At 39.9% G+C, this 16,508-nt stretch overlaps 1 protein-coding gene across 4 annotated transcripts in view; it reads left to right on the forward strand.

The window, feature by feature from the left end:
• SEPTIN10 (septin 10) overlaps window positions 1–16,508 on the forward strand; it is a 78,161-nt gene that overhangs the window by 28,325 nt on the left and 33,328 nt on the right. For all 4 annotated transcript variants that reach the window (XM_032351625.1, XM_032351622.1, XM_032351623.1 and 1 more), the window contains exon 2: window positions 5,216–5,284. In XM_032351625.1, the coding sequence (XP_032207516.1) occupies window positions 5,216–5,284 (69 nt within the window). The remainder of the gene's footprint in view (window positions 1–5,215; window positions 5,285–16,508) is intronic.

Genomic DNA, 16,508 nt, shown 5'->3' on the forward strand with positions numbered 1-16,508 from the left:
TGATCTCTACCTTTTCTTTCATAATTTTATTAATTTAGGCCTTCTCTCTTTTCTTTTAGATTAGTTTGGTCAGTGGTTCATCTATCTTATTGATTCTTTCATAAAACCAGGGTCTAGTTTCATTGATGCGTTCTACTGTATCTCTAGTTTCTGTCTCATTGATCTCTGCTCTAATCTTGATTATTTCCCTTCTCGTGTGTGGAGTTGGCTTAATTTGTTGTTGATTCGCCAGTTATTTAAGGCGTAGAGACAGCTGGTCTATTCTGGATGTTTCCATTTTTATGAGGGAGGCTTGGATGGCTATGTATTTCCCCCTTAGGACCGCCTTTGCTGCATCCCATAGGTTTGGGACCGAAGTGTCTTCATTCTCATTGGTTTCCATGAATTGTATAAGTTCTTCTTTGATCTCCTGGTTGATCCAAGCATTCTTAAGCAAGGTGGTCTTTAGCTTCCAGGTGTTTGAGTTCCTTCCAAACATTTCCTTGTAATTGAGCTCCAGTTTCAAAGCATTGCAATCTGAGAATATGCAGGGAATAATCTCAAGTCTTTTGGTATCGGTTGAGCCCTGCTTTGTGACTCAGTAGGTGGTCTGTTCTGGAGAAGGTTCCATGTGCACTCGAGAATAATGAGTATTCTGTTGTTTTAGGGTGGAATGTTCTGTACATATCTATGAGGTCCATCTGGTTCAGTTTTATTGATTTACTGCTTGATGATCTATTACTGAGAGTGGCATGTAAGATCTCCTACTATTTTACTGTATTCATATCAGTATGACTCTTCATCTTGATTAACAGTTTTCTTATGTAATTGGCTGCTCCCATATTGGGGGTATAAATATTTACAATTGTTAGATCTTCTTGGTGGATAGTCCCTTTAAGAATGATGTAGTGTCCTCTGTATCTCTGACTACAGTCTTTAGTTTAAAATCTAATTTGTCTGATATGAGAATCACTATCCCAGCCTTCTTTTGAGGCCCATTGGCATGAAAGATGCTTCTCCATCCCTTCACTTCCAGTCTGGGTGTATCCTTAGGTTTGAAATGGGTCTCTTGTAGACAATAAATGGATGGGTCCTGTCGTTTTATCCAATCTGCAACCCTTTGTCATTTTATGGGTGCATTTAGGCCATTCACGTTGAGTGTGATTATTGAGAGATATGTTTTTATTGACATCGTGTTACCTGTGAAGTCTTTGTTTCTATAGATTGTCTCCATATATTTCTGTTTAATAATATTCTGAGGAGTTTTCCTCTTTTATAGAACCTCCCTTAATATTTCCTGCAGTGTTGGTTTGGTGGTCACATATTCTTTTAAACCTTGCCAGTCTTGGAAGCTCTTTATCTCTCCATCCATTTTGAATGTCAGTCTTGCTGGATAAAGTATTTTTGGCTGCATGTTCTTCTCATTTAGTGCCCTGAATACGTCTTGCCAGCCCTTTCTGGCTTGCCAGGTTTCTGTGGACAGGTCTGATGTTACTCTGATGGGCTTTCCTCTGTACCTAAGGAATTTCTTTTCCCTCACTGCTTTCAAAAGCTCCTGTCTACAATTTTTTTTTAATAAAGATAAGTGGTTTTTATTTATTTATTTATTTATTAAGATTTTATTTATTTGACAGATAGAGATCACAGGTAGGCAGAGAGGCAGGCAGAGAGAGAGAGAGAGGAGGAAGCAGGCCCCCTGCCTAGCAGAAAGCCCGATGCGGGGCTCGATCCCAGGACCCTGTGATCATGACCCGAGCCAAAGGCAGAGGCTTTTAACCCACTGAGCCACCCAGGTGCCCCTCCTGTCTACAATTATGATTCATCATTTTCACTATCAGGTGTCTTGAGGTCTTTCTAGATTCCTTGGTCTTGGGGGCAGACCTTTCCACCTCTAGTACATGAATGCGAGATTGGGAAAATTTTCATGGAGAATTTGTTCCACCGTATCTTCTAGTCTTCTTTCTTTCTCCTCCCCCTCAGGGATTCCAATAATTCTGACATTGGAACATTTCATGGCGTCATTTATTTCCCTAATTCTGTTTTCATGGCTTCTAAGTTGTTTATTCCAGGCTTTGATCTTTTTTCTCTTTATGTTTGTCCTCCAGTTCACTAATTCTATCTTCTGACTCAGTTACCCTGGCTTTTAGAGAATTTAGATTAGATTGGAACTCATTGAGAACATTGTGAACATCATCCCTGGTGGCTATCAGTTCTGCCCTAATCAATTCCATTTTGTCATCAAAGGCTTTCTCCAACCTAGCTATTGCCTGGATATTTGTTAGCCTGAATCCGACATACTGTCTATGTCCATATCTAATAGCTCTGTTGCAGAAGGCCCAGTCTCTGAACTTTTTTTCTGTTGGGCATTCTTCGTTCTAGTCATTTTGGTGAGAGATGGCTGAATGGATGTGTAGCTGAATGTATTGACCGTGGTGCAGGCAAGGTCCACCCTGGAACGCTTCTGAGAAATCAAGAGTCCCCACCCAAAAGGAAGAAAAAAGAAAAGAAAAGGAGAGAGAGAGACAGAGGGAAAAAAAGAAAGATAAAATAAAAGAGACTTCCCAGCCCAAATGGGCCCCAAGGTAAGATTTATGAAATATAGAAACAAAACAGACAAACAAAAAGACTGACAAAAGTAGATGACAAGAGAAAAACAACAACAACAACAAAAAAAGAAGCTCATGAAAAACAACCCCAAGTATAAGATTTATATACTACCAGGATAAAAGCAAATACATAGAAACACTGGCAGAAGAAAAGATGGGAGAGTGGTTATAAATTCTCAGTGTGGGCGAGGAAGGTTATTTTGATTCTTCCTGGATGTATTTTGGTATCTTTGTTAAAGGACTAAACTTTCCTAAGATAAAGGGAGATTAGAAACTGGTTTACCTATAGGGGTAGCATTGATTGGGGAAAGAGGATTACCTTGAAGCTTAAGTTTATATGAATATTAAAAAAAATAAATAAAATTAAATTAAAAAATAGAAAAGTAAAAAGAAAAACACAGGTATATGTATCAAAAAGTTCAGCTGAAAAGGTTATTGTGGAATTTGATGTTGTGGACATCTCACTGTGATGATAAATAGGTTAGTGGTGGTTGTCCTCTTGTCTTTTTTTTTTTTGGTTGGCTTTTTGGGGGAGGGGCCTGCTGTGGTTTTTCAGGGAATCTTGCTGGAGTTATGTCCTCCTGCCCCCATCAAGGGGGTGGGCTCTGAGGAAACCACTTTTCCAGGCTTTTGTTCTCTGGAGGTTTTTTTGTTGGTTTGTTCATTTGTTTTCTCTCCCTTTGGCAGCTTTTGATGGTTTTTGGAGGTTTAGAGGAAAGCAGACAGCACCCAGACCTCCTTCTCAGAGAGAAGCCTCTGTCTGTTCTCCTCTGGGTGTTCCAGAGCACATAAATTCCCCCTCTGCCGTTAGCAGATCACGTTCCCATTCATGGTCTCTGGGGTCACAGGAACTTTCGCTTGTACCTAGAACCACGAGAAATACTAACCGCGGCTGTCTTGGCAGGGCTCTGCTCTCCCAAGCAGAGACAGCACACTGAGATCTTCCCGCCAGCCTGGGCTGGGAGTGCTCAGACTCTCCAAGTCGGGGAGAGCTCGGGCGGCACCTGCACACACCTCTTTCAGGGGAGGCTGTGGGGCGCAACTCAGACTCTGGTCACAGGGCACGCGCATGGAGAGTGCAAAAAGACTGTGGTTGTGCAGGCTGGCATCTGCACACACCTCTCAGGGGAGGTTATGGGGCCCAACTCAGACTCTTGTTGCGTGGCTTGCGAGTGGAGAGTGCAAAGGGCTGTGTTTCTGCCCACTGCTGAGGCTCTCTCACCCTCACCGGTGCTGCCACCCTGGTGCTCTCAGGCGCGATGGTGGCTCAGGGACAGAGACCTGGCTTCTTCACCACATTCTCTCTGGCTCAGTGCCAGCAGTGACTTTCCTGGGTTGGGGGGGACTTAAGCCCCTGTCCCTAACTGTCTCAATACCCACAGTTTTCCCCCAACGATCCTTTGCTCTTTTTGAGTGCTTTCAACCATACTCGAAGTTAATGCTAGTCCCAATCACAGAGTACTCTCGTATTGGGGTATTACTTTCCAACGGGTGGCTTCTGGTGGCTCCCTCCCCCTTTTGTTTATCTTCCAATGTCAGTCCGATGTTCCCACTGCGCTTTACCTGCCCACTGGCGTCTTCTGCCCCCATAGAGATCCAGAAGTGTATAATTCTAATCTCAGGCTGATTTCATGGGTGATCAGACGTCTTTGGTAGGTAATCAGCTCACTTTAGGGTACAGGTTGAAATGGCGCCTCCTCCTACTTCCCCGCCATCTTGTCTCCCCTCTCTTCTAGGATTTTGATGGATTTATGTCTCACAATTAGGTTCTTACTCACTTTGAGTTTATTTTTGTGTATGTTGTAAGAAAGTGGTCCAGTTTCATTCTTTTGTGTGTCATGGTCCAGTTTTCCCAAGACCGTTTGGATATTCTTTACTGCCTTGTCGAAGATTAGTTCACCACAGAGTTGAGGGTCCATTTCTGGGTTCTCTATTCTGTTCCACTGATCCGTGTGTCTGTTTTTATGCCAGAACCATACTGTTGTGATGATCATAGCTTTGTAATACAGCTTGAAATCTGGAACTGTGATGACTCCAGCTTCAGTATCCCCTGACCCCCGCCCCAACATTTCTTTGGCTATCCAGGGTATTTTCTTGTTCCACTATTAAGTCTTTTTTTTTTTTTTTTTAAAGATTTTATTTATTTATTTCACAGAGAGAGAGATCACAAGTAGGCAGAGAGACAGACGGGGGTTGGCGGGGGGGGGGGGGGAGAAGGCCCCCTGCTGAGCTGAGAGCCCGATGTGGGACTTGATCCCAGGACCCTGGGATCATGACTTGAGCTGAAGGCAGAGGCTTAACCAACTGAGCCACACAGGTGCCCCACTATTAAGTCTTTTAAATAAAAGTAATGTTCTTTGTCTTCCTGGTTATAAATGGAAATTTACTCTTTTACAGTATTTTGCATGTTTGGGTAAGTATGTTGATGTATATGTTGAATATTACATATTATTTACTTTTGCATGTATTTACGCAGTAAGAAAATCATGGTTTTAAGTATGAGTCAGTTGTATAGATTGCAAGTAAAAGCTTGATAATGATAATATTACAATTCCTTCTTAACATAGATATATTATTTAGATACAAGGTTTTTTCAACTAATACCTGTTTTAATTTTTTTTCTTTTTCAGCTCTTTCAGTCTCACATGCCAACAAAAACAACCTGTCTGTCCTCACAAGTATCTGAAGATGAACAGAAAGTGAGTATACCTTTTAAATAGATCCATACTGTACTCTGCACGCCTCTAGGTTTTCAAAATAACTACTCAGAGACCTGACAGACTTTTGTTTGTACCTTGAATATAAATTAACTTCTATGTTGATTGAAATTAAAAATCAGTTTAAATAATTGTTGAGTGTTTTCAGTGTCTCTTTCCTAAGGGACATGAAGCAAATTAAAACTCTGGCTGCTTCCATAGCATTCAGTAGGAAGACTAGCACTGCTTTAATAGTGCATACTTGAAGAACTTGGTGTTTGGAGAGAACTCCTTTAATAATAGAACGTAGGAATTCACTGGATGGCCCTGTCAGATGGCTTGCCTGAGTACCAGATTGGCCCTTAAAGGTTCTTCTAAGTGTGCCCGCATAGGAGGGGTATGTTTTGGTAATTCATATTAAAATTTATATTTAAAAAGAGAGATAAATTTAACTTGGTGAAAGGTGAGTTGATGATTCTTTAAACAGAAAATTGCAAAAACAGATTAAGCATCTGCCTTTGGCTCTGATTGTGATCCCCTGCATTGGGCTCCCCGCTCACCGGAGAGCCTGCTTCTCTTTCTTCTTCTGCTATTCCCCCTGCTTGTGCTGTCTCACCCTCTCTGTCAAATAAATAAATAAAATCTTTAAAAAAAAATGAAAATTACAAATACAAGCTTGGATAATTCAGTAAGATTTAATTATTTTTTTAGTTCTGTGCCCATTAAGCCTCTTCTTGTTTTCCCCTCTTCCTTCACACATGCTAAAGGCCCCACAGTTTTGTGTGTGTGTGTGTTTTAAGATTTTATTTATTTATTTGACAGAGAGATCACACGTAGGCAGGGAGGCAGGCAGAGAGAGAATGGGAAGCAGACTCCCTGCTGAGCAGAGAGCCCTGAGATCATGACCTGAGCTGAAGGCAGAGGCTTAACCCACTGAGCCACCCAGGCGCCCCAAAGGCCCAACAGTTTTGATAAATTGTAGCTTGACTGCAAAACTATTGTTCTTTTTAATGGTTTGGTAATAATAGTCTGCCCCATTTTTATCACCTGGCAGACCTTTGGAATTATTCTTTATCTGCTTTCTGACACATTGCTCTGCTGACACTACTGTCACAGTCACTAGTAATACTTTAGTGACTAATTCACTGAGTGGTCATTGCTTAATCTTCATTTTCTCTGGCCCCTCTTCACTGAATTATGGTGACTACCACCACATTTTTTTGGAAAGCTTCTGATACCATGACCCTAAAATCTTACAACTTTAGAACAGGAAGGAATTCTGTAGGTCATTTAATTCAACTTTTATCTGGTAAGTGTGTGTTTATCACGTAAAAACTCTAACAAGTATTACTCTAATCTTCTTGAACACTTTCATGACTAGGAAGCATAGTGTTTCTTCTCTCTCAACAAACGTGACTACTAAAAGGAATTCAAAGGGTAGAAAAGAGAATATAGTATACTAGTTTTCTGTTGCCCCATAACAAATTGCTATGAATTTAGCTTCTTTAAAAAACACCTATCTACGGGGAGGAGTCAAGATGGCGGAGAAGTAGCTGGCTGAGACTGCTTCAGCTAGCCGGAGATCAGCTAGATAGCTTATCTAAAGATTGCAAACACCTGAAAATCCATCGGCAGATCGAAGAGAAGAAGAACAGCAATTCTGGAAACAGAAAAACAACCACTTTCTGAAAGGTAGGACCGGCGGAGAAGTGAATCCAAAGCGACGGGAAGATAGACCCCGGGGGGAGGGGCCGGCTCCCGGCAAGCGGCGGAGCAACGGCGCACAAAATCAGGACTTTTAAAAGTCTGTTCCGCTGAGGGACATCGCTCCAGAGGCTAAACCGGGGCGAAGCCCACGCGGGTTCAGTGTGGCCTCAGGTCCCGCAGGGTCACAGAAGGAGCAGGGGTGTCTGAGTGTCGCAGAGCTTGCGGGTATTGGAACGGGAAAACCGGCTACAGAGACAGAGCCGACAGTAAGCTCACAGCTCGGTGTTACCTTGAACTGGTCGCAGGCTCGGAGAGCTCGGAACGCGGCCGGAGGTCAGGCAGACGGGAGTAACTGGGCGCTGTTCTCGGAGGGCGCACTGAGGAGTGTGGCCCTGGGCTCTCGGCTCCTCCGGGCCGGAGACCAGGAGGCCGCCATTTGTATTCCCGTCCTCCGGAACTCTACGGAAAGCGCTCAGGGAACAAAAGCTCCTGAAAGCAAACCCGAGCGGATTACTCACCCCGGCCCGGGTAAGGGCGGTGTAATTCCGCCTGGGGCAAAGACACTTGAGAATCACTATAACAGGCCCCTCCCCCAGAAGATCAACAAGAAATCCAGCCGAGACCAAGTTCACCTACCAAGGAGTGCGGTTTCAATACCAAGGAGAGCAGCAGAATTCGGAGGAGGAGAAAGCCAAGCACGGAACTCATGGCTTTTTCCCTGTGATTTTTTTTTAGTCTTGCAGTTAATTTAATTTTTTTCTTTTTCATTTTTTTTTTTTTTTTTCTCGCCTTCGGGTAAAATTTTTTTTTTTTAACTGTTACCTTTTTCTTTTTTAACGATTTTTTACTAGTTTATCTAATATATATATTTTTTCTTTTTTACATTTTTCTTAGGTGTTTTCCTTTTTTTTTATTTTTTAATTCTTTTCTTTTCTTTTTTCTTTTTTTTTTTTTTTTTTTTCTTTCTTCCTTTTTGAACCTCTTTTTATCCCCTTTCTCCCCCCTCACGATTTTGGATCTCTTCTAATTTGGTTAAAGCATTTTTTCCTGGGGTTGTTGCCACCCTTTTAGTATTTTACTTGCCCCTTCATATACTCTTATCTGGACAAAATGACAAGACGGAAAAATTCAACACAAAAAAAAGAACAAGAGGCAGTACCGAAGGCTAGGGACCTAATCAATACAGACATTGGTAATATGTCAGATCTAGAGTTCAGAATGACAATTCTCAAGGTTCTAGCCGGGCTCGAAAAAGGCATGGAAGATATTAGAGAAACCCTCTCGAGAGATATAAAAGCCCTTTCTGGAGAAATAAAAGAACTAAAATCTAACCAAGTTGAAATAAAAAAAGCTATTAATGAAGTGCAATCAAAAATGGAGGCTCTCACTGCTAGGATAAATGAGGCAGAAGAAAGAATTAGTGATATAGAAGACCAAATGACAGAGAATAAAGAAGCTGAGCAAAAGAGGGACAAACAGCTACTGGACCACGAGGGGAGAATTCGAGAGATAAGTGACACCATAAGATGAAACAACATTAGAATAATTGGGATTCCAGAAGAAGAAGAAAGAGAGAGGGGAGCAGAAGGTATACTGGAGAGAATTATTGGGGAGAATTTCCCCAATATGGCAAAGGGAACGAGCATCAAAATTCAGGAGGTTCAGAGAACGCCCCTCAAAATCAATAGGAATAGGCCCACACCCCGTCACCTAATAGTAAAATTTACAAGTCTCAGTGACAAAGAGAAAATCCTGAAAGCAGCCCGGGAAAAGAAGTCTGTAACATACAATGGTAAAAATATTAGATTGGCAGCTGACTTATCCACAGAGACCTGGCAGGCCAGAAAGAGCTGGCATGATATTTTCAGAGCACTAAACGAGAAAAACATGCAGCCAAGAATACTATATCCAGCTAGGCTATCATTGAAAATAGAAGGAGAGATTAAAAGCTTCCAGGACAAACAAAAACTGAAAGAATTTGCAAATACCAAACCAGCTCTACAGGAAATATTGAAAGGGGTCCTCTAAGCAAAGAGAGAGCCTACAAGTGGTAGATCAGAAAGGAACAGAGACCATATACAGTAACAGTCAACTTACAGGCAATACAATGGCACTAAATTCATATCTCTCAATAGTTACCCTGAATGTTAATGGGCTAAATGCCCCTGTCAAAAGACACAGGCTATCAGAATGGATAAAAAAACAAAACCCATCTATATGTTGCCTCCAAGAAACTCATTTTAAGCCCGAAGACACCTCCAGATTTAAAGTGAGGGGGTGGAAAAGAATTTACCATGCTAATGGACATCAGAAGAAAGCAGGAGTGGCAATCCTTATATCAGATCAATTAGATTTTAAGCCAAAGACTATAATAAGAGATGAGGATGGACACTATATCATACTCAAAGGGTCTGTCCAACAAGAAGATCTAACAATTTTAAATATCTATGCCCCCAACGTGGGAGCAGCCAACTATATAAACCAATTAATAACAAAATCAAAGAAACACATCAACAATAATACAATAATAGTAGGGGACTTTAACACTCCCCTCACTGAAATGGACAGATCATCCAAGCAAAAGATCAGCAAGGAAATAAAGGCCTTAAACGACACACTGGACCAGATGGACATCACAGATATATTCAGAATATTTCATCCCAAAGCAACAGAATACACATTCTTCTCTAGTGCACATGGAACATTCTCCAGAATAGATCACATCCTCGGTCCTAAATCAGGACTCAACCGGTATCAAAAGATTGGGATCATTCCCTGCATATTTTCAGACCACAATGCTCTAAAGCTAGAACTCAACCACAAAAGGAAGTTTGGAAAGAACCCAAATACATGGAGACTAAACAGCATCCTTCTAAAGAATGAATGGGTCAACCGGGAAATTAAAGAAGAATTGAAAAAAATCATGGAAACAAATGATAATGAAAATACAACGGTTCAAAATCTGTGGGACACAACAAAGGCAGTCCTGAGAGGAAAATATATAGCGGTACAAGCCTTTCTCAAGAAACAAGAAAGATCTCAGGTACACAACCTAACCCTACACTTAAAGGAGCTAGAGAAAGAACAAGAAAGAAACCCTAAGCCCAGCAGGAGAAGAGAAATCATAAAGATCAGAGCAGAAATCAATGAAATAGAAACCAAAAAAACAATAGAACAAATCAACGAAACTAGGAGCTGGTTCTTTGAAAGAATTAATAAAATTGATAAACCCCTGGCCCGACTTATCAAAAAGAAAAGAGAAAGGACCCAAATAAATAAAATCATGAATGAAAGAGGAGAGATCACAACTAACACCAAAGAAATACAAACTATTATAAGAACATACTATGAGCAACTCTACACCAATAAATTTGACAATCTGGAAGAAATGGATGCATTCCTAGAAACATATAAACTACCACAACTGAACCAGGAAGAAATAGAAAGCCTGAACAGACCCATAACCAGTAAGGAGATTGAAACAGTCATTAAAAATCTCCAAACAAACAAAAGCCCAGGGCCAGACGGCTTCCCGGGGGAATTCTACCAAACATTTAAAGAAGAACTAATTCCTATTCTCCTGAAACTGTTCCAAAAAATAGAAATGGAAGGAAAACTTCCAAACTCATTTTATGAGGCCAGCATCACCTTGATCCCAAAACCAGACAAGGATCCCACCAAAAAAGAGAGCTATAGACCGATATCCTTGATGAACACAGATGCGAAAATACTCAACAAAATACTAGCCAATAGGATTCAACAGTACATTAAAAAGATTATTCACCACGACCAAGTGGGATTTATTCCAGGGCTGCAAGGTTGGTTCAACATCCGCAAATCAGTCAATGTGATACAACACATCAATAAAAGAAAGAACAAGAACCATATGATACTCTCAATAGATGCTGAAAAAGCATTTGACAAAGTACAGCATCCCTTCCTGATCAAAACTCTTCAAAGTGTAGGGATAGAGGGCACATACCTCAATATCATCAAAGCCATCTATGAAAAACCCACCGCAAATATCATTCTCAATGGAGAAAAACTGAAAGCTTTTCCGCTAAGGTCAGGAACACGGCAGGGATGTCCATTATCACCACTGCTATTCAACATAGTACTAGAAGTCCTAGCCTCAGCAATCAGACAACAAAAGGAAATTAAAGGCATCCAAATCGGCAAAGAAGAAGTCAAATTATCACTCTTCGCAGATGATATGATACTATATGTGGAAAACCCAAAAGACTCCACTCCAAAACTGCTAGAACTTATACAGGAATTCAGTAAAGTGTCAGGATATAAAATCAATGCACAGAAATCAGTTGCATTTCTCTACACCAACAGCAAGACAGAAGAAAGAGAAATTAAGGAGTCAATCCCATTTACAATTGCACCCCAAACATAAGATACCTAGGAATAAACCTAACCAAAGAGGCACAGAATCTATACTCAGAAAACTATAAAGTACTCATGAAAGAAATTGAGGAAGACACAAAGAAATGGAAAAATGTTCCATGCTCCTGGATTGGAAGAATAAATATTGTGAAAATGTCTATGCTACCTAAAGCAATCTACACATTTAATGCAATTCCTATCAAAGTACCATCCATCTTTTTCAAAGAAATGGAACAAATAATGCTAAAATTTATATGGAACCAGAAAAGACCTCGAATAGCCAAAGGGATATTGAAAAAGAAAGCCAACGTTGGTGGCATCACAATTCCGGACTTCAAGCTCTATTACAAAGCTGTCGTCATCAAGACAGCATGGTACTGGCACAAAAACAGACACATAGATCAATGGAACAGAATAGAGAGCCCAGAAATAGACCCTCAACTCTATGGTCAACTAATCTTCGACAAAGCAGGAAAGAATGTCCAATGGCAAAAAGACAGCCTCTTCAATAAATGGTGCTGGGAAAATTGGACAGCCACATGCAGAAAAATGAAATTGGACCATTTCCTTACACCACACACAAAAATAGACTCAAAATGGATGAAGGACCTCAATGTGCGAAAGGAATCCATCAAAATCCTTGAGGAGAACACAGGCAGCAACCTCTTTGACCTCAACCGCAGCAACATCTTCCTAGGAACAACGCAAAAGGCAAGGGAAGCAAGGGCAAAAATGAACTATTGGGATTTCATCAAGATCAAAAGCTTTTGCACAGCAAAGGAAACGGTTAACAAAATCAAAAGACAACTGACTGAATGGGAGAAGATATTTGCAAATGACATATCAGATAAAGGACTAGTGTCCAGAATCTATAAAGAACTTAGCAAACTCAACACCCAAAGACCAAATAATCCAATCAAGAAATGGGCAGAGGACATGAACAGACATTTCTGCAAAGAAGACATCCAGATGGCCAACAGACACATGAAAAAGTGCTCCATATCACTCGGCATCAGGGAAATACAAATCAAAACCACAATGAGATATCACCTCACACCAGTCAGAATGGCTAAAATAAACAAGTCAGGAAATGACAGATGCTGGCGAGGATGCGGAGAAAGGGGAACCCTCCTACACTGTTGGTGGGAATGCAAGCTGGTGCAGCCACTCTGGAAAACAGCATGGAGGTTCCTCAAAATGTTGAAAATAGAACTGCCCTATGACCCAGCAATTGCACTATTGGGTATTTACCCTAAGGATACAAACGTAGTGATCCAAAGGGGCACGTGCACCCGAATGTTTATAGCAGCAATGTCCACAATAGCCAAACTATGGAAAGAACCTAGATGTCCATCAACAGATGAATGGATCAAGAAGATGTGGTATATATACACAATGGAATACTATGCAGCCATCAAAAGAAATGAAATCTTGCCATTTGCGACAACATGGATGCAACTAGAGCGTATCATGCTTAGCGAAATAAGTCAAGCAGAGAAAGACAACTATCATATGATCTCCTTGATATGAGGAAGTGGTGATGCAACATGGGGGCTTAAGTGGGTAGGAGAAGAATCAATGAAACAAGATGGGATTGGGAGGGAGACAAACCATAAGTGACTTTTAATCTCACAAAACAAACTGAGGGTTGCTGGGGGGAGGGGGTTTGGGAGAAGGGGGTGGGATTATGGACATTGGGGAGGGTATGTGCTTTGGTGAGTGCTATGAAGTGTGTAAACCTGGTGATTCACAGACCTGTACCCCTGGGGATAGAGTATTATGCCTCCATCAGAAAGGATGAATACCCAACTTTTGTAGCAACATGGACGGGACTGGAAGAGATTATGCTGAGTGAAATAAGTCAAGCAGAGAGAGTCAATTATCATATGGTTTCACTTATTTGTGGAGCATAACAAATAGCATGGAGGACATGGGGACTTAGAGTGGAGAAGGGAGTTGGGGGAAATTGGAAGGGGAGGTGAACCATGAGAGACTATGGACTCTGAAAAACAATCTGAGGGTTTTGAAGGGACGGGGGGTGGGAGGTTGGGGTACCAGGTGGTGGGTATTATAGAGGGCACGGATTGCATGGAGCACGGGGTGTGGTGCAAAAATAATGAATACTGTTATGCTGGAAATAAAAAAAAAGTAAAAAATAAATTAAATATTAAAAGAAAAAAAAACAAAAAAAACACCTATCTATTAGCTCATTGTTTTGTAGGTTAGAAAGCCAGGCCAGCACAGCTGGCTTCTCTTCTCTGCCCAGGGTCTCACTCAGGATGTTGGCTAGTTGGATTCTTATCTGAGGCTCCCCTTCCAAATTCTTTCAGGCTGTTGGCAGAATTCAGTTTCTTGCTGGCTGGTTGTTACTAGCTGATGTCCTTGCCATATAGTTCTCTGTCATCCATACAAGAGGGGAGAACAAGGTTTCAAATCTCTTTGACCTGGAAGCTCCTGGTCGTTTTTTAAGGGCTCACCTGATTAGGTCAGCCCCACCCAGGGTAATCTCCCTTTCTCAGGTTAACTGATTTGTGACCTTAATTATACCTACAAAATCCCTTCATAACATCATGTAGATTAGTGTTTGATCAGAAAAAATAGAAGAGGCCATCTGTCATGGGGTCCATGTTAGAATTTTATCCACTGTACAGTGTAAAAAGTGAATCTTTCTCACCTGTATTCCCAGACCACTCCCTCAACTTCCAAGTGCATTCTCCAGTAGTAACCACTCTCCATAGTCTGTCGTTACCCTTTGAAAGATTTTTATCCATATTCATAGATATGAGAATATGAAAAAATATACTTTAATTTTTTAGTCAAATCACAGTAAATAAATCACTTAATTTTTGAGACTTAGGCATATTGTGGCATATATCAGTAGTTTAGTATTCCATTGTATGGATATACTACGTTTTATTTCTCTGTTCACCCATTGTTGGGTATTGGGTTCTTTCTGGTTTTTGACTATTAGGACTAAAGAACATTCATGTGTATTTTTATTTACCTTGGGTACCTACAGGTGGAGTTTTTTGGTTGTATAGTAGTATGTTTTAACTTTATAAGAAACTGCCCACCTGTTATCCAAAGTGCCTGTACCATTTTGCTTTCACACCAGCAAATTTATCAGAGTTCCACTTCATAATATCTAATACTTGATATTATCAGGCTTTCAAATTTAGCCATTTTGGAGAGTGTTCAGTGATAACTTATTGTAGTTTTAATTCACATTTCCTTGATAACCGGCACTGTGACCACTCCTTCATTTGCTTGGCTGTCTTTGTGAAATTCTATTTGAGTCTTTACCCATTTTCTAAAAAGTGGATTGTTATTATTAAATTATTTGAATTCTTCAGATATTCTGAATATAAGTGCTTTGTCATGTATATATGCCAAGTATATAATATTTTCTTTCAGTCTGTGATTTACATATTCCTTGCTGATCACAAATTTTAAATTTTTTTAAAAAAATTTTTAATTTTAATTTTTTAAAAGATTTTATTTATTTATTTGACAGAGAAAGAGAGGTCACAGGTAGACAGAGAGGCAGGCAGAAGGGGAGGGGGAAGCAGGCCCCCTGCTGAGCAGAGAGCCCGATGCTTGGTTAGATCCAGGACCCTGGGATCATGACCTGAGCCGAAGGCAGAGGCTTAACACTGAGCCACCCAGGCACCCCACAAGTTTTTAATTTTGATGAAACATACAAATAGATAAATAATTAGATTGTCACAATATCATACTTCCTGGTGATTGTAGCTTCATGTTTAGGTAGTTAAGTCCTTCAACTTTGTTCTTTTGCATAATTGTTGTAGTTGTTACTGATTGCCTACATTTCCATATAGATTTTAGAACCAGATTGTCATAGAGTTGTTTACTCTTTTATCCAGTCTGATAATTTCCTTTTAACCTGAAATGTTTAGACATTCATTGTCCAGTGTGGTAGCCACTAGCCATGTGTGGCTATTTAAATTTAAATCAGTTTAATAAAATGTAGAAATCAATTCCTCAGTTGCATTAGTCACATTTGAAGTGCTCAGTATCTGCATGTGGCTGGCTGGTGGGTTCCTGTTGCACAGCTCAGATATAAAACACTTCTACCATCATAGGAAGTTCTGTTGGATATCACTGGTTTAAACCATTCACATTTAATTTAATTATAGACTTGGCTAGGTTTAAGTCTGCCAGTTTGCTGCTATTTTCTTTGTCACATTTGTTCTTTCATTTTTCTTTCTTCTATGCCTTTTGGATTATTTTTATGATTGCATTTCATCTTTACTATTGACTTACTGTCTGTATCTCTTTGGCCTTTTATTTCTTTAAAATAGTAATTGGTGTAGGCTTTACTTTATCACACATATCTTCAAACAATATTATAATGCTCCATGTATAATATAGAAACCTCACAACAGTAGCTCTCCATTCCCTCTCCCATCTGTTATGCTGTCACTATCATACATTCTACTTCTCTGTGATTACAAACTCTGTGATACATTGTTGTTGTTGTTGTTTTAAACAATCATATTTTCAAGAAATTAAAACTAACAAAAAAATTCTCTTACAATTACCCACATTTCTACTTTTCTGGCTGTTTTCATTTCTTTTTATAGGTCTGATGTCATTTTCCTTTCTCTTGAATAACTTTTAACATTTCTTAATAGTGTAGGTCTGCTATTAGTGTATTTTCTTAGATTTTTTTTTTTTTTTTGGTCTGAAGATGTCTTCCTTTGACTTTCATTTGTGAATGATATTTTTATTGGTTATGGAATTCTAGGTTGTCATTTTTTTTCTTTTGGCATTTTATTGATGTTCTGTTGTCTTATGGTTTGCATTGTTGTTTATGAGAAACCTGTAGTCATTTTATATGTTTCACTTGTCTATAATATGTCTCCCCATATTTGGTAGCTCATAAAGTTTTTCTTTATCTTTCTTTTGAAATATTTTGCTCTAATGTGCCTAGTTATGGGTTTCTCTGGATTTTTTCCTGTTTGTAGTTTGCTAATTTGGATTTCTTAGTTCATGTTTAGAAAATTGGAGAATTTTCGGTGACTATCACTTGGATATTTCCTTCCCTCCCCCAGTCTCTCCCCATCTTTTCTGTACGGCATTCCAATTACAAGTATGTAAGACCATT

This window comes from Mustela erminea, chromosome 7 (assembly GCF_009829155.1).
Source record: "Mustela erminea isolate mMusErm1 chromosome 7, mMusErm1.Pri, whole genome shotgun sequence".
In the NCBI taxonomy this organism is placed as follows: Eukaryota; Metazoa; Chordata; class Mammalia; order Carnivora; family Mustelidae; genus Mustela; species Mustela erminea.